This window comes from Myripristis murdjan, chromosome 13 (assembly GCF_902150065.1).
Source record: "Myripristis murdjan chromosome 13, fMyrMur1.1, whole genome shotgun sequence".
NCBI lineage: Eukaryota > Metazoa > Chordata > Actinopteri > Holocentriformes > Holocentridae > Myripristis > Myripristis murdjan.
The window spans coordinates 34,311,929-34,330,203 of NC_043992.1; the positions used below are offsets into that span (position 1 = coordinate 34,311,929).

At 43.4% G+C, this 18,275-nt stretch overlaps 1 protein-coding gene across 8 annotated transcripts in view; it reads right to left on the minus strand.

The window, feature by feature from the left end:
- Positions 1 to 18,275, minus strand: part of robo2 (roundabout, axon guidance receptor, homolog 2 (Drosophila)) — a 187,413-nt gene that overhangs the window by 37,163 nt on the left and 131,975 nt on the right. For all 8 annotated transcript variants that reach the window (XM_030067021.1, XM_030067015.1, XM_030067020.1 and 5 more), the window contains 8 exons: positions 15,649 to 15,773; positions 12,893 to 13,064; positions 9,648 to 9,853; positions 6,983 to 7,064; positions 6,694 to 6,859; positions 6,390 to 6,556; positions 4,945 to 5,066; positions 2,813 to 3,044 (listed from right to left, as the gene is read on the minus strand). In XM_030067021.1, coding sequence (XP_029922881.1) covers positions 2,813 to 3,044; positions 4,945 to 5,066; positions 6,390 to 6,556; positions 6,694 to 6,859; positions 6,983 to 7,064; positions 9,648 to 9,853; positions 12,893 to 13,064; positions 15,649 to 15,773 — 1,272 coding nt within the window. The remainder of the gene's footprint in view (positions 1 to 2,812; positions 3,045 to 4,944; positions 5,067 to 6,389; positions 6,557 to 6,693; positions 6,860 to 6,982; positions 7,065 to 9,647; positions 9,854 to 12,892; positions 13,065 to 15,648; positions 15,774 to 18,275) is intronic.

Here is an 18,275-nt window from a genome sequence, read left to right on the forward strand (position 1 = left end):
TCTAGCAGGAAGCGCAAGAGCAAGACAGACAGGTGGAAGAGATGATGCGCCGAGGAAGACGCTAGTTTGATTTGTGTTTTGAACAGTCATGTTGCACATCATGCACACCATAGATGCACACACCCTCATCATGGAAAACACACGAAGAAATGCGTATGGTGCAGCTTTTAAGTTGCGTGATGAAGAGGACAGCACAAGCACAAATTCGCCTCGAGACGAAAGTGACATTGAGAGCGACAACGAAAGAGAGACTGGGAAAGTGTGTGACGAAGTCATTCTGAGGCTATTCAATTCCGACACTGAAGAAGAGGACCTCAGTGGTTTTAGTGCGCAGGAGGAAGATGAAGATAGCGATCAATGACTTTTCTGGTAGGCAAAAGGCCTACGGCTGGTAGGCTGGTTATTTTTTTAACCTGCCGTGTTACTGCCGTTTTACTGTCGCTGTACTGCCGTGTTACAGGCGCTGCTCGGAAAAAAGCATTTATTTAAGTAAAAATTTTTAAAAAAATCTTTCTGTGTACCATCTTTCTGTGTAAATATCTCATGTTACAACGTGGACACCTGCGGCTTATAAAGAGGTGCGGCCTATATATGTACAAATTCTTTTTTCTTTTTAAATTTAGTTGGTGCGGCTTATATTCAGGTGCACTCAATAGTCCGGAAATTACGGTAATCGCCCGGCCGCAAATAGCCGCCTGGTTCTTTTAAACGCCTGGCGTCTGCACCCATTTTGCGTATTAAACGCCCACCCGAATAACCGCCGGGGCGATTATTTGCATTATATTGAGGTAACCCAAAATAAGGCTATTCACCTTATTTTTGCAGCAGTAAACAGTTAGCCGCACAATAACAGTGCGGCACGTCCGTTTCCTGTCAAAATAAGAGCGCTAGCTAACGTTGGAAAAAAAGGGTGCACCATAATCTTAAATTGCCCGACTGTAAATATGTTGGACAGTAACTGTCATCACGATAATGACCTGGTGCAAAAATAAATAAAGGCCTGCAGCGAATAGCCGCCTGGTTCTTTTAAACGCCCGGGGTCCAAGTTGATTTTGCATATTAAACGTCCGGGCGATTAATTGGTGAAATACGGTAAATAATATAGAATAAAGGCTAAATATTTACAATAAAGACTATAAAGACTTATAAACTAAAAATATACAATAAGGGCTGACCTAAGAAAAAGAGATATGAGATGTGGCCCATCTACATTCCCTGATTTTAAAATCGGTTCCAACTGATTTGTACCGGGGCAAATTGTGCCGCTCTCTGGTTCTGCCCATATTTACAAAAAAAGAAAGAAAGAAAGAAAGTAAGTGCACGGCTCAGCCAAAACTCTACCCTAACCAAGCAATTAAGGCCGAAATGAACCCTGAACCGAACTAAATGTAAATGTCAAGCTCCAATTCAGATAGCGGCAAAATATCGTTTATCAGCCACGACTAAAATATCTATCCAGATGGAGAGTGAGAATGTGTGAGAAAAAAAGGAGGAGGCGTGGGACGGCGACTAAAAAAAAAAGAGGGGGCGCAGCGACAGAGAGCAGAACGTAATCCCCTCTGCCCTGCTGGAGCCGCTGTGGCGACGCTCTCGTTGTGTTAAGCTAATGGACACCCTAAGTTTTAATCACTCTCCGGACTGCACTTCCCTATCCATCTAGCTGCTCCGCTCACAAGTCCCAGGGTCTCCGAGGAGCCTGGAGCAGTGTGTCTGACGGTGTATCAGCGATGGCCAGCCGCGGCAGCAGGGCTGTGACAGAAATAGAAAGTGGTGGAGCCCCTCTGAGGGACCGGGATGCAGATAGAGCGGGAGCAGGGAGCTTTATCAGCCTTGGTAATAGCTGAGACAACATACAGGTGCTGGGGGCCTTAGGGAGTGTGTGTGTGTGTGTGTGTGTGTGTGTGTGTGTGTGTGTGTGTGTGTGTGTGTGTGTGTGTGTGTGTGATGGGGGACAGCTGTAATGTGATGGCAGCTCCAGTACAGAAGAGCACACACTGGCTGGCCACAGGAGATATGGTCCCTCAGAGAAAGGGGAAATAAATGGGCCTGTCACCTCCACAGGATGTGAACTGTCTGCTATACATGCAGGCCTGGAAATGTTGTCGCGGGACGGGCTTTGTCCCCAGTATGAAGAGTGGCTTTGAGTTTGCATTTGCCTTTGTGGAGCTTTGTGAGCGTGCATTGTGTGTGTCTCTCCCCCTTGGATCACGTTACAATTTTACGGCGCTCGTTGGACAGAAAGGTTAATGAGACGCTGATGCAGTGCTTTTGGAACATTTCTGTTTCGTTTGCATCGCAGTTCTCGGGCATATTTCCAAACCGTGAATTTACGTGAGCGCAGACCTGTGTGTGTGTGTGTGTGTGTCTTTTAGTGTGCCACAATGCTCTGCGGCCTTGTCAGAGCCTGTCTGAGTCAAGCTCTGGGCGACAGATCGTCTTCGCAGGAGGAAGTGAGCACTGTGTCCAGTCACAGCTCAGGCCCGTGGCTGCTGCGTGATGGATGAGGAGAAGGATGGCAGTAACACCACCGATCATAAACAAAAAAGCACAGCAGGAAGGTCAGCTTGACAGGCACAAACAAATGCAAGCACACACACACACACACACACACACACACACAGACACGCACTGTTCTCCGTGTCACAGGGAGCAACAGAGCCCCCTCATGACATAATGACAAAAACGCAAGAAAAACAGCCTGCGGGGTCATGTGTCACTTGTCACCCCAAATTCGTACGGGCACACACACACACACCACTCCGACTCTGTGCACATGATCTGCACATGCTGAGTAAACTCTTCCTCCTCGTACCTTCCTCAGTCGTGCGGGCCGTCCTGGATTCGCTGTCCATGCCTTGGAACTCGTTGAAGTACGGCCGGACCTTGATCTCGTAGACGATGCCCTTCTTGAGCGCGGAGAGGACCACGCTCCGCTCAGAGGGCACCTTGACGTCCTGCGTCTGCCAGGGTCCCGGGGAAGGCATTCCTGATGTCTGCCTGTAAAGAACCCTGTAACCCTGGATGAACTGGGACTGACGGTCAACCTGAGGAAGTGAACGCAGACAAGGAGGATGCATGTTTTATTGTGTTACGTTCCCGAAGAGAAGGAGCAATGCAGAGGCGATGTGAAGATGCTATTCCTCTGCCAGCTACTATAATAAAAAATGTTTTTCAGCAGATGTACTTTTTTCCTCTCCTGCATCACATCATGCCAGTTTACAGGCTGTTGCAACTTTAATAGGCTTTTTATCACCAGCTCTGACACACTTAGCTCAATTAGCACCCTGACATTACCTCACACTCTCAGCTGCCAGCCCAATGTGTTCCCACCTCCATTAAAAAGACTTGCAGGAATGCCACCATAAAGGAAATGCTATATGAGCGTGTCTCCTATGTATTATAAATACCAACTAGTGACACCAAACCCAGGGCCCACCAGCTCCATCACAGGGCTGTAAGTGTGGGAGACTATCATGCAGCCGTGAGCGCCGACACCCTGGGGACCTGAGGAGAACACACACCGGGGGCCTAACAGCCAATCTGTCCCATAGAAAAGACAAAGGGACTGGAAGTATGACGGCCTCCTGCAAACCAATAAGGACCTCTCCCTCGAAACTTGGGCCCATTTAGCCAGACAGGAAAAGTTGAATTTATGTAGAGGAGGAGTGGGCGCATAAGTCATTGTAATGGCTTGTTAACAGTAGGAGAAGTGAGTGGGGCTTTCAAGTGGGATATTAAGCAGCTGTTTTTCGCCAGTGTAGCCCGAGTAAATCAGCAGAATGGATTCCTAGCTTGGTGTGTAACTTTCATTAATGGAATGATTTGGGAATATAAAAGCTTTCCGAGAGTGGCCCCTCTGTTTACTGAAAGGGACCTGATTGATTGGGTGGCCATGTTTTGTGCTGATTATACATCACACTCATAAAGCAATGCTTTAGCATTAAATTAGCGAGCGAGTCTTGGGGTGAGACTTATTATAGGGGTCGATAAACATGTCACAAGGAAAACTGCTAATGTGGTTCATTTGAAAATGAAAACAGGCACCTCATGCCACTAAATGATGAGTGTATAAATAACCACAACTGAGTGATTCATAGCACCGCAAATAAAAGAACTATATTTAACTTAAGACTGAATAAGTAAACCGAGTCAATGAGGAAAATCAGAAATAATGAGTGTTTTTTTTGCCTTTTTTTGTCATCAGCATTGTTTAGTTAGAAACATTTAAGTCTGGATTATAGGTGTCCAACTTTGGCTAATAATGCTTATTGCTTAAATGCCACATGTGTATGTGTGGTGGATGAGCAGGTGTGTATTTGTGCATTGAAAATATGTGTATATTTTTTTATGCATGTAAATGGAGATTGATGTGTTGTTTGAAGTTGTCAGGCAAACTCCAATACTCAAGATATGCTGAACCACAAACATGTCTATTACACATTAATTTCAATATAGTTTTATCTGTGCAAAGACTGTTGTAGCAGAATCTAACTCAAGACGTGTGGAAGATTGATGAGCGGCCAGATGTTCCTGACACTTCCTCTGATGTTTGCTGCGGCTTAAAGACACCATTTTTCAGCTATTTGATGTTCAGCCACTTTTAAGTCAGCGATTACAATATTTCAAAGCGGCACTCTTAGGGAACAACCTGACTAAAATTTCCGAACATAAAAACAAATGGCAGCCCTGAGGAGCACCTATCTGTGTTCAAAGAGGGATCTTCCATTAATATCAACTCTTTTGACTTCACCACTCAAGGTTGGAAAATCAAAGATCTTTAAGAATGCAGAGTGGGGAAGAACAACAGAGGTGAATTGATTGATTTCTTATATTCAGGGCATTCCCCGTGAAGGATTCAGGCACAAAATGATCAAAAGGTAATGTCAGATAAATATGGTAATATATGTGAAACACATGATGACAGGTAACAGCAGCAGTACTCACTGTCCATGTGACCTGAATCGTCGTGGGACTCAGGACAACCGGGTTGTGCAACCGCACTATGACCTCACCGAGCTCCTTCTGCACATGCCTGTGGTCCACACCCTGAGCTGGAGGACTTATGTCTATGAAAGAGAGTGTCAGAGAGAGAGGGAGAGAGAGAGAGAGAGAGATAAGTTCAGTATTTTTTTCGCCCCCTTCCACTCTCACAATAAGTCCATCACCATCAGCATTGTTAGACGAGTGACTGAATAGACCAATCAGATTCAACAAAGACGCTTACACTCCGTGATCACGACTTCATTTGAAAAGGAGCAACTTCATCTACATTAAAATGACCTCATTCCGTTTTGTATTACAGCACTTGTCCGCTCCGGAGAAAAGAAAGGAGACTTGGGCTGGAGAAGCCCTTTACATCTGTGACTTGTCTGCACTTACCAAGGCCTGACTGAGCAGCCACATCAATAAATGAATTCTGAATGTGCGACCCCAGACATATTGGATGTAAGATGAATGGACACTGTGACACCATGTTCCAGCTCATTTCCTATTTTGCGCATGCATGTGTTTTCAGTTAAAAGCAATAAAAAACCCCAGTGCATGACATACTGAGTGTGGTTACGGAGTCACTCTTCTGACTATTGAACATATTTCGGAGTTATTTACTAGAGGAGAAAAGGGTAGCAAATAGTTCACAAGAGGAAATAATAGAAAAATGAGCTTCATTCAGACAGCCCAACATAGTCATGAATCACAGGCCACACTAATGGGGCAAGACAGGCCAAACACAGTTAAGAGGACATGAAAAATCAATTCATCATCAATGGCTGTCATTGTCAATAAGCGTGTCTATGAATCATCTCAATATCCTCAGCTCAGCAAGAGAGAGATATGCTCCAATTCAAATTGACTCCTCTTCTCAATATGAAGAACACACTCTTGGCTTGTGTTTGACAGTGCTTGGCCAAAGGTTGCAGTGCTACTTTGGTGGGGAACTTATCACATCAGTGTAATCTGGAGACTGCGGTCTGTCCGGCACCTTAATCAAATCTTCTCTGGGTTCGGAGGCAGTCATTTTCTCCTGTTATGATCATTAACATAGCAGGGATTGCTCTAACTCGCTTAGGCCTTCCAAAAGTAGACATGCTTATTTTACATAATTGCCTAAGTGTAGCCCAAATGAGCCGGGCTGAGATGGAGAGTTTGACCTCTGGAAAGTTCTGCAGGATCTCGGTGCAGCTATTCGCCACACATTGCTGAGAGTGGCTGATAACTATCACACTGTGAAGAGGAACACGATGACCCGACCCTATCGGAGGCAGCAGAAAGTGAACAAACTGCAGAAAACTACACATAATGACAGTGAAAGCGATTAAGATAATTATTGAAATAAGTACAAATGCATGCAACAAGCACTCTTATTACAGTGGAAAAGCTGTGTACGGCACCTTGTGTCCTGACAGGTTCAGACATGGGGCTGGGGTCACTGAGGCCCTGGCTGTTGACTGCTCGGACCATGAAGAGATAGATGGTGTTGGGACGGAGACCTTTGACTGTGAACTGGGTGGTCTTGACGTGATCTGCAACTGTTTGCCAGCTGTTACTCACTGACTGGCTGCAATAATAATAATAATAAAAAAAGAAGATTATTATTTCTCATTATGTTGCAGTGCTGCTGTTTTTGCTCTGGTAAATATCAGATCCGCACTTGGATACGGTGAGTGAAGGCAGGATGTCGTCGGTAAGACAAACCTGAAGGCCTCGATGACAAAAGATGAGACGGGTGACGCTCCGACCATCCCGGGCTGCCAGGACAAGGACACACTGTTCTTGGTGACGTCAGTGACTTGAGGTTTAGACGGCGGGCCGGGAAGCTCGTTTTCGTCGCGGTTCTTTATGACCATGACACCGCCGGATTCTGAGTGGAGATTCAAAGAAGGAGAAGGTATGAAAGTCAGGATGTCTCATGAAAAGCAGAGCTAATGACTGCTAAAAAGTTGATTTTTTTTTTCTTACACAACATTATTATGCCATGCAGTACCTTTGACTTCCAAAAAAGCACTCCATGATGTTTCCCCACTGGAGCTGGCAGCTACACATGTGTAGATCCCCGAGTCTGAGAGCTGGAGTGCAGGAGAAAACATGCATGCAAAAACACACACACACACACACACACACAGAGAGAGAGAGGGAGCATCAAAACGTGGAGCTAAATGACTCCACTAATAACACTTTTAGTGAAAGGTACATTTCTTTTTTTTTTTACATCCACAAAGTGATGGTAATGACTGAATACAAGTGATCTTCCCATCACTGAAATGCTGAAAAACGATAGGGTGACTTCATGAGCTGGTCTGCTGCTGGCCAAATTGTGTGTCATTTGTGAGTGCCTCAAAGTGCTGACGCTAATTTCCTAATGAATTCCATTTTCTACTCACCACCCTTCCATCACTTTCCCACTCCCCCACCTTATTTCCCCACTGTCCTGCCGACCACAACAAAGCCAGGCTAATTAATTTAGGGTGGGCTGCTGGAACCCCCTGGACCGATGACAGCTGGCTTGTCTCTCCATCCCTCTTAGGAACTTCAGTTGTTTGTTGGTTTTTGTCCCTGCGCCTTTCTTCCATTTATTAAATAAAATGTCAGTGGTCGGCAGCTTTGTCAAGCGTAATAGATATTCCACCGAGGCCACAGAGTGGGGAAAGGAGGATGTGAGCCTTTTAAATTTAATCTACTCTAAACACGTATGCGTGTGCACACATGTGCACGTGTCTGCATGTGCATACATGTTTCTATTGTACAGCTGGAGTCCATCCAGCCTGCACAGCTGAGCCTGGCAGGAGCTGTCTCACCACTAAGTGATACTATCAAACAATTTACAAAAATCAATACTGCCTATTCATTCTCTCCAAGGCCTTAGGATTTCTCTTGACCATCAAAGTTCTTCAAAGCTTGTATCCTTTATTGTTGCATACTAAAGCATTTGTACACAAATGCACACAAGTGCATACAAAACACATCTTAACCCTCTCATTATGTTTGGGGTCAATTTGACCCCAGCCAATGTTTAATGTCTCTAAATAAATGATTAACATCATTTTTTTTGCTTCGTATTTAATGAGTGTTCCTAATGTAATGGGCACTACCGGGTAAAGATGAAATTGATGATGATATGTTTTCAATGTCCTGTACACACTTTGTAACGCATTGGTTATAAATAACAAAAATCTGTACTTAGAAATAATATAAAGCCATCAAAACACCAAAAATTAATATTTCTTTCCAATTTTAGATCAATCAGTGAGATTATTAAAACATCATAAAAAGAAAAAAAAAATCTGGCCACGGTACATGACGACAGCATCGCTGGAGGCCACCTAACAGCCAGACCAACGGAGTAACTATAGTCGTGGCTAAGGTGATAATAAACCAAATTCAAAAACAGAAACAACAAGAGACCACTGTAGATTTTCTTTACAAAAACACCAAGAATCATGTCCTGACTTCTAATGATACGCCTGCTTACTTTCACCATCACAGCTGCTGCTGTTAGTTTAGCGTGATGCTCTCACACTACAGGGTTTTCACTGCCATTATAAGACCCAAGTCGATCGAACAGGAAATGTTGGAGGAAAAAAAGTTTTCAATATGCAGCGCTCAAGCTAAAAAAAAATCTACCAAAGAAAAACATTTTGCCTGTCAGTGTGAGGCAGCCTCCCAGGCGGACGCTTGCAGGAATGTAACTAAGTCAAACATGAACTTCCTCTTTCCAGAAAGAAAAAAGTTTGCTATGCGACCATTTTGGCTGCAGTCTGGTAGCTCTGTCTGCGCTAATGTTCCTGCTGAGACACACACACACACGTGTACACATGCAAATACACTCTCTCTCTCGCTCTATTTTTCCCACTCACTCAGTCTCTCTCATTCACACAGACACACAGCAGACCCACCTAACCCACGTTCACCAGAGACACAGCACCTACACTGCAAAAAGTCCAAATCTTACCAACATAATTATTTCTTATTTCAAGTAAAAATGTCTTATTTCTAGTCAAAATATCTCATTACTCTCAAAAAAACTAATTTTGCCAATGGAAGAAACAAATCTTCACTTGTTCACTTGTGTCACAAGTAAAAATTTGCTTGTTCCATTGGCAAAATTTGTTTCTTGTTTCAAGCTAATTTTCACTTGTTTCAAGTAGATTTTCACTTGAAACAAGTGAAAATTGTCTAAAGACAAGTTATTTCTGAGGTGATCATGTCTTATTTTAAGTGTAATGAGATACTTTGACTAGAAATAAGACATTTTTACTTGAAATAAGCCAAATAATCTTGGTAAGATTTGGACTTTTTGCAGTGTACGCCCTCCAAAGTCAGGCAAAGCCCTGTAACTCTGTCATATGGTTCGTTTCTCTGATTAGACGAGTTAGCTGATGACAGACAGATGCTTGATCCAATCACCTGCTACCAATTTTTGTAATTGCCTGTTGCTGCTGCCCTATTCCAAACGGTTTGAACCCAACTGTGCCCAGACTTTGTTTTGTGACGTGAACAACAGAGATCAGAGCATGGCGGTGTGAGGCTCTGGGTGATCATGAGCATGATGCCGCTTAAAAAAAAAAAAAAAATGTCGTTTTGGACAAAGTTATCACAATAACACACAGTGCGCCTGGTAGCAGTTCAAATCAGACGGTTCAAGTTTTCACCTTGATGCTCTTGATCTGGAGGCTGCCCAGCTCCTGCAGGGACATGCGGGGGTCCTTGCCCAGCAGACTGACCCCATCCTTCAGCCAGCTGATGGAGGGGATGGGGTCTCCCAAAGCCTGGCACTTGAGCAAGGCCACGCTGTCCACCCCTAGCGTCTGATTGGACGGGCCCTGGCGTATGATGGGCGGCGGCCTGTCGGTGAGCACTGGGACACAAAGAGAAAGTTGGTAAGCAATATGACGTAATAGTGCGTTCAATGATGCTCTTCAAGATCAAACACACACAGACCTGAAAATAAGAGGTCGGGTTGTAAAATAAATTTATCGTAAAAAAGTCGGTGGTGGATGTGGGTATCTATCATAAAGTAGCCCATTTTCCCTGCAGGTCTTGTAATTGTACCACACAACAATGACTATATCCTGAACTTCCAGGAAGCAGGGAAGAAACAGCTGAGTCGTGTTTTCCAGTCTCATTGATGTGGCAGGGGGATGCTAAGCAGTTTCCAGTTACTGCCTGCATCGCCTTATATTTATACATCACTCTGGACTCTGTGGTACAGTACGGTGGTGAGGTTCCTGCGTATTGACTCAGTGTGGTTCACATAAATACTTCATCATGTTCAGTGCGGGAAACAATAAAAGGTGTATTTCAAAACCCGTGGTATACATGAATGGGTTTATGACGCTCCTACGTAAGAGAAGGCACCTGAACCCTAACAAACACAAACAGCCTCTCCACAGTGCGCTCCAGTTTTTCTGGAGATTAATGCTAATATCCTGTTGAATCCCACTTGAATGAATACATGCATTTGCAATGTGCAGATGAATGCCTGTGGGCTCCTTCTACGGTGTGAAATAGTGGATATGTCAGAGGTGATCTCTTAGTGAGTTAGCACTCTCGCACACAGGCAGTTTATATATTTAGAGTTGAATAATGTGGAGTCCCCCTGGCGTCACGGAGCCCACATTAATTAGAAGGTATGGATTAATGATGTCAGACCTGCAGGGGCTAATTACCAAGTCTACCTCGGTAACCTTTCAACACATCATCACACCCTCTTTTCAACTCCTACTTTCTCTCTGGCAGCCATATAGGAGAAAAAGGAAGCGATTCCGAGTAATAACACACTTTTGGCGTGTTATGGCGACAGCCTCACTTTGGTTCACTTCGGAGAGGGAGAGAGAAACGTACTGCATGATCTACTGCGAGGCCAAACGCATTGCATCAATTCCACTAATACCGGGTTCGCTTCTTATTTAGTCCTCTGGAATGTTTGAATTAGAGAAAACGGCGGTCACATTAATCAAAAGTGTTAATCTACGTCATAAATTAAGCCACGTATCAGAAGAGGCAAGGTCTGACTTTTTTGGAGTTCACCTTATCTCATTAACCGACCCGGGAAGCTCTTTGTCTCTGACACTGTTTCCACCTTTATGATTTACACTGACGTTGTACAGTGGTCCCTCGCCATAACGCGGTTCACCTTTCGCGGCCTCGCAGTTTCGCGGATTTTTTTTAGCGCAATTTCGCATGCTTTTTTTTTTTTTTTTTTTTTTTTACTGGACTTATTTTTCTACGAAGGTTTGAACTTTGAGAGTGTTTAAACAAGAGAGAAAAGTGAGAAAATGTTAATGCCTGTCTGAGAAAAGTGTATAAAGTGTGTAGTGAGGGGTTTTACAGCCTTACAACATCTAGAATAATTGTAAAAAATAAAGCTGACTACTTTGCGGATTTCGCCGATTGCGGGTTATTTTTAGAACGTAACTCTAGACACAGCCCAAATTATGTAAGGCTTCTAGTTTAATACCGCCTCCTTGTACTTTTTTATGACCCCAAAATCATCACTCAATGAGAAAATGTGACAGTAATCTATGACGACTCCTGACAAAGGCACGTGCACGGACGATGCTCGGTCCAAGGATTTGATGTGTCTGGCGCGTGGATTGATGGCACGAGGGAGTGACGGAGGGAGGAGGCCAGGCTCGACAGAGGCCTTGGGTCTCTGGATCAGGAATTTCTCATTACGGATCTCCTTGAACTCCACAGGCTGTTGTCAGGTCCCAGGACAGTAAATCACCTGCAGACTGCGGCAGGTGTGGCCATGACCTCACCCCGGCCCCTCTCTGCTCTGTCCTCCTCCCTCCTGTCATCTCAGCCCTGCCGAACACCCTTCCTCGTCACATGCATACATCTTGCACGTCCCATTAGCAGAGAAACGCACAGATCTGGACTCACCTGACTGAAAACACACTGAATAGAAAAGTCAACAGCACATGAGCCAAGACATCAGGGAATAATGTATTACCATTTGTTATTCTGGGCAATTTAAGGAAACGACGAATGTTTTGACATCATTTTAGTTTTGGACAGTGCAAAAAAAAAAAAAAAATCATCAGAGGTGCTTTCAATCTTTCTGCCAGCAGGTACTTCAGCAGACATATGGATGGCCCTCGATCTTCCCATCACAACAGCTGAGCAGATTAGATGCTCCCACACCTCGCAGGACCCCATAATTCATTCCACAGAAAATCACTCATTCCATCATGTCCCCACTCTTTCTTTCTGTGGCCGTCCCTCACCCTCGCACACTTGTACCCTCGCACGCTTCCCCAAAATCTGATCATTAAACTTGGTGGGACTCAAGGGCAATACTTCATTCCCTCTCCGGAGGAAAAAAAAAAAAAAAATAGAGCATTTTAATTAAGTACTGTCTGCCAAAAATTGAAAAGAAAAACATAACTGAAGGTCATGGGCAAGCTAACGTCCAGAGATTTCTCGAGCAAAAGCCGAATTTCAGGAAAATAACAATTTCATTCGCGGGTCTTTCTTCTGCACTTTCCACGATGCTAAAGGCCAAATTCCAAATTACAACTCAACAGGACGAGAAATGTGCTCCAATTAAAAGTCAGCCCCCAACGGCCTTCTACAGATGTTACTAATGTGAGTATATACAATGTATTTGTTGGTCCGTCTGAGTGTGTAGATAGATAGATAGATAGATATACTTTATTGATCCCAACCAGGGAAATTCTGGTATTCCAGCAGCAACAGTAGAAACATACAATAAAGTTAAATAAAAAAGAATAAAGGCTAAATATATACAATAAAGACTATAAAGACTAAAAACTAAAAACTAAAAACGAGAGAATCACGCAGGTGTGTGTTAAAAATGCGTCTGTGTATGCCTTCATGCGCCGGTTTCGCCGCATTCGAAGCCGTGTCACGCGTCAGTTTTCTCTCTCACCATCTGTGACCTCCAGTTGAGCCTTGGCGAGTATACTGCCGGCCACAGTCAGGGCCTGGCAGATGTAGTAGCCGGCGTCTGCCCGCTGCACGGACGAGATGGTGAGGTCTCCGCTGGGCGACACCGAGAAGCGACTGTTGGGCTGCTGGGGTTGGTTGGGAAACAGCAGATTCTGCAGGACGGGGGAACAAACAGCCGATTAGCGAGGACACGGATCCATCATTGACCCGGAGAATGTCCAACACAATCATGCCCCTCCTTAGTCCAGTAATTTTAGGCCAAAATTGGGGTCAACCTAGGACAAATTGCAAGAGAAGCAAACTCAATTGATTTTGTATCCTCAGTTTGTCCTGAGTGAGGGGAAAAAAAGTCCCAAGAAATTCCATTGGTGGAAAGTTTTGAAAATCACCTATTTATGACCACATATTACCAAAAAACACTGTTTTTAACACACAGGGGAAAGGGGTTCAAAATTTTACTTTCAGATATCACTATAAAAATTCACAAGTTGATTGCACACACAAAGACAAGAAAAAAAGTCAATTACAAGTTCTTTGAATTATTCTGTTTACACATGCATATCACACATTATCTGATTTGATATGCACTAAAAGATTACTATATATATAGTAACCTTGAATTAAAAGGTTAATGTATAACAGTGAATTAAAAGGTTACTATATATATAGTAACCTTCAAATTCACTGTTTAAATATCTGTTCTGGCATTTTTTCCTTATATTCCTTATTAGCGCATATCAAATCAGATAATGTGTGATATGCATGTGTAAACAGAATAATTCAAAGAACTGGTAATTGACTTTTTTTCTTGTCTTTGTGTGTGTAATCAACTTGTGAATTTTTATAGTGATATCTGAAAGTAAAATTTTGAACCCCTTTCCCCCGTGTGTTAAAAACAGTGTTTTTTGGTAATATGTGGTCATAAATAGGTGATTTTCAAAACTTTCCACCAATGGGATTTCCTGGGACTTTTTTCCCCTCACTCAGGACAAACTGAGGATACAAAATCAGTTGAGTTTGCTTCTCTTGCAATTTGTCCTAGGTTTTTTCATAAAATGACTGGACTACCTCCACACCAAACACACACACACACACAATTCCATCTACTACTTAGTTAACAAAGCACACAAATACTGGAAGGATACAATTCAATATTTCAATTTCATAAAGGGTACTTATTCCTGAGCCAAACCAGAGACTCCACTGTGTTATGAAAGCTGCTTACACTCCTGGCATTGCCGGCTTTGACCACTCTCTTCTCTGCTTCAATCCCATAATGACTGTGGGCTGCTTTGTTTACCCACAGAGACCACCCCATTTGAGTTGAGCTTACACTGAATATAATCTAATTTATCTCCAGAATAGCTCAAGTGGAAGGTTTAATCCATCCTGGCTATTTAGGAGTAAAACAGTGGTAATGAGAGGTGATCAGAGCTCTGTGACAGCCTGAGGGAAGACGGATGACACTGACAAACTCTCACCTCTACTTCTCCTTTTTTTTTTTTTTTTTTTTTTGCCTCTTCCTCCCAACACCACCGCCCCTTTTTGTTCCATTACTGTCTTCGTCTTCGATTCCAAAAGGTAACCCGCAAATTAAAAAAATACATTAGCTGGATTCAATTACACCTAATGACTTTAATGTAACAAATTATGTCGTTTTTTTCATTAAGCCCTGCCCACATCTAGCACATGATAGATGTCCACTCCATTATCCTCAAGTGTGACAAAAAGGCCTTTCTCTCACCTAATTACTGTACTTAATTACAGCTTTAATTTGTTCTCTTAACAAATACCTTCATATCTTATTTAAGCCAGAGTGGGTGAGGCAGAGAGGAAAAAAAAAAAAAAAAAAACGAGCATCGGTAAACATAAGGCTGACACAAGTGCTGCGATGGTGAGGCGTGCATCTGTTTGGACAACACTATGTGCCAAGCCTCATCTGTGGTGACAGCACAGTGTGAAACACGACCAGTGTGGATCTGCACCAAGGTCAAAACACGTGTTACTGAGTCACGTGCCTCGGGTCACATACTGGTAAAAGGTAACGTAGGTGAGTGTTGCACCGAATGTTTGTGCGAACATGCAAGTGTGTGTTTTACTCCTGTTTCACCCTCTGAGTAGCACTTTGCTATAATTGTTTGCCTGCAGGCTCTATCTGTGAGTGTGTGTGTGCGTATGTGTCTGAACCTTAGCCAGAGCTGAATCATATCTCTGGCTCATCTACAAGCCTCAACAGGCTCCTAATTGGCACTGTTGTTGAGTATTGTGTGGACACCCAGGTATCTGAATGGGTTATCTGCCGGAGTGAGGGATAGGATCGTTCTTATCAGTGCAGGGTCACGGGAAACTGATTAGCACGCTGCCAGCCGGTCATACTGTCGCTCGGTGGTTTGCCTGAACAAAGGTATATCTGTGCGTCAGTGCTAAAGATACAGATGACAGATAGGGTAGTTTGAAGTGCTTCTGTGTGTGTGTGTGTGTGGGTGTTCATGTATGTAAAAGTGTCAGGCAGAAGACTCATGACTCCACTCTCAGCAATTGCTGGTAAAGCCAAGGGAATCCAAACAAAGTGCTGTGTGTTGATAACACTAGACACAAAGTAGATCATGAAAGCTACCTGCTGAGAGGGCGATACGTTCTAACTTGCAAGAAAAAAAAGCAATAGAAAAACTCGGAGGAGAAAATGTTTACTATTCCCCTGTGCAGTGTTTGAAAGGGGAGGTTGTTTTGTCTTACCTGACTTCCCTCCTTCTGCCAGAAGACGGCAGGCTGAGGGTTTCCCTTGGTCTCACACGGGAAGGTGGCAGTGCGACCTTGAGCCACTATCTGGTCTCTTGGACGGATGACAAACTGGGGTGCAGCTGGTGTCAGAGGGTAAAAACACAGGTGTTAGTCAAACGGTGGCACTCGGCGAGGCCAAACTTTAGGACTGGAGATCATCAGGGCTCGGGGATATCAAGCAAAAAACAAGCACTGTACCACATGGCCAAATCAAAATGGGAAAGCTGTACAGAGCTTCCATGCAGCATTTTCCATCTTTCGCTCTCTAATGGCTCTGAACAGAGGAAAAAACACCACGGACTGTCATGGCTATCATTGCTATGGTAACCAGGTTGGCCATTCATCCAGGTGGAGCTGAGACTGAATGAATGACAGTGACATCTGCATTCACACAGGGAGGCGCCTCGGTCACGATGCCACTTACATCTGAAACAACACATAGGTAACACCCATGCCCTGGAAATGTCCAAAAACTATGAACAGGTACAGACACACACTGGCCTCTGACTTGCTATGTTTTAAGATGAAGTTCACCTCACACCGCTTGCTCAGTGCTTTAGATCAAACTTGTATCAAAAGAAAAGGAAAGAGAAACAGAAAAGACCACTTCTGTATTTACCGCGCCTCAAACTACACCCAAGACACAAGAGGCATGAAAAGTTATGCTTTAAAGCATCAGTATGAAACTTTCTCAATCAATATTCACAACTCTGTCAGATGCCAGGCCGGTTGTCACACCCTACTAGCCCGGCCAGAGTGAGACATTTCTGACTGACAGCTTGACGGATGTGGTTCAATACCAGAGAGAAAGAGAAAAGTTGATAGATTAGATGGGAGTTGTGCGCTCGGAGGAGCCTGTCCTCGGTGGCAGGTTACTGAGGGACAATCTCACACCAAACGTTCTCACTTGTCCAAGCAACTTTCTTCATGATTCTTCACACGTCAATTAACAAGCAAAGGCTGATGGCACAGTGCATAGATGGGACAATAACAGAATCCAGAGGGTTTCCTTGACCATGTTGAAGTGTTTTACTAAACGTCAACAGATAAATGAAAAATGCATTTCCAAAGTTCCTTTTTCATCCCATATAAATAATGATGACACGGACAGACAGGCATACAGTGCATTCAAACAGAGAAGGAAAAAAAAAATCTTTATCTTTAACCAGTTTGCACTGAGAAGATTTTCACACAATTGTTATCTTGACTCATAATTGGACATTTTGCCACAACTATGGTAATTGCAAAACTGGTAAACATCTGCAGATGTTTCAACACTGACCATAGATGACATATGAACTCAAGACCTTTATTTGTTTATTCTATGACAGTCACAGGTGTCTACACTCTATGTGTGTGAGTGGCATGCTGGCTCTGGAAAGACATCAACAACACATTCCTTAGAGGGGGAAAGAAGCTTCCTGCAGAGAAAATAACAAATCAACAAATTAGAGAGTCTTAGCTATGAACTCGAGATAGCTCAGATGATCAATGGTTTGGTTTCTTTGATCAAACTTGTTTAGCATTAAATCTCTTCAGGCTTCTCTGGTGTTTATCATGCAAAATTTAGCAGAGTTTGCTCTTTGCTGTGAATTGCTATTTTCAAAAAATCTGAATTGTTGCAATGCAACATCTTGCACCCTTTCTGTTTCTTCAGATTTCTTCGTAAGTCCTTGCACTGACAAGCCAGCTGGTCCCAGTAAGGGCAAACTCTTCCCATTTGGCTGGTTTCTCCATGTAATCCCTTTTCGGGAGTGTGTATTTGTCAAAGATACACACAGTTGGGAATGCTACAGATGGCTACAGATTTACTGCCATCCCATTTGGCCTTCTGCAGCTTGGATATCTTGTGGCTCTCACAATGTTGGGCCTGATACAGAACTCCTAAATCATGCTCTGGCAAAGACTCAGTTCCCTCCCTTCTCTTCCTCTGCTCTGACCATCCCACACACTGCATTACTGCTAACTACTCGCTCAAAGTGTGATTTAACACCTTGCAGACCCGTCCCAGTTACTGACCTCACGCTTTGTCCTTTCATACAATCGCTTTTTCAGTCTTTACGGGGTTTCTGCTCAGTGTACCTTCCATTTTAGTTGTGGAATAGAGTTTTCTCACCTTTAACTTTGACCTAAAGTAGAGGAATATTCAACAATCTTCAAACTAAAGCAAATTATACATTGGAAGGGTCTTTAAAGTTGGAAAAACAACACACACACACATGCACGCACGCACATAAATCAATGCTTTTCTGAAAACTTGAATGATGTTTTTAGTTGTTGGCTCTCATCACCAGCTAGAGATCATAGTTGATACATCTGTGATGTGTAACAAAAACAAGAATTTCTGGGGTGTTTTGATTTCAGCTAGATCATTTTTGTTGTGGCCAAGAATTTGGTATCAGTGGTGGCTTATTTGTTTTTCCTATTTATGGCACCCATTTTAATAATTTAGCAAAGAGACTGGCAGTGAGAGAGATAAGTGTTGTGGACATAAACTGCACTACTCAGATTTAAATTTGAAAAATTTACTTAGCAATTAGCTGTTGTCTTATGATCTGCACAAGACATCACAGTACTGTGAG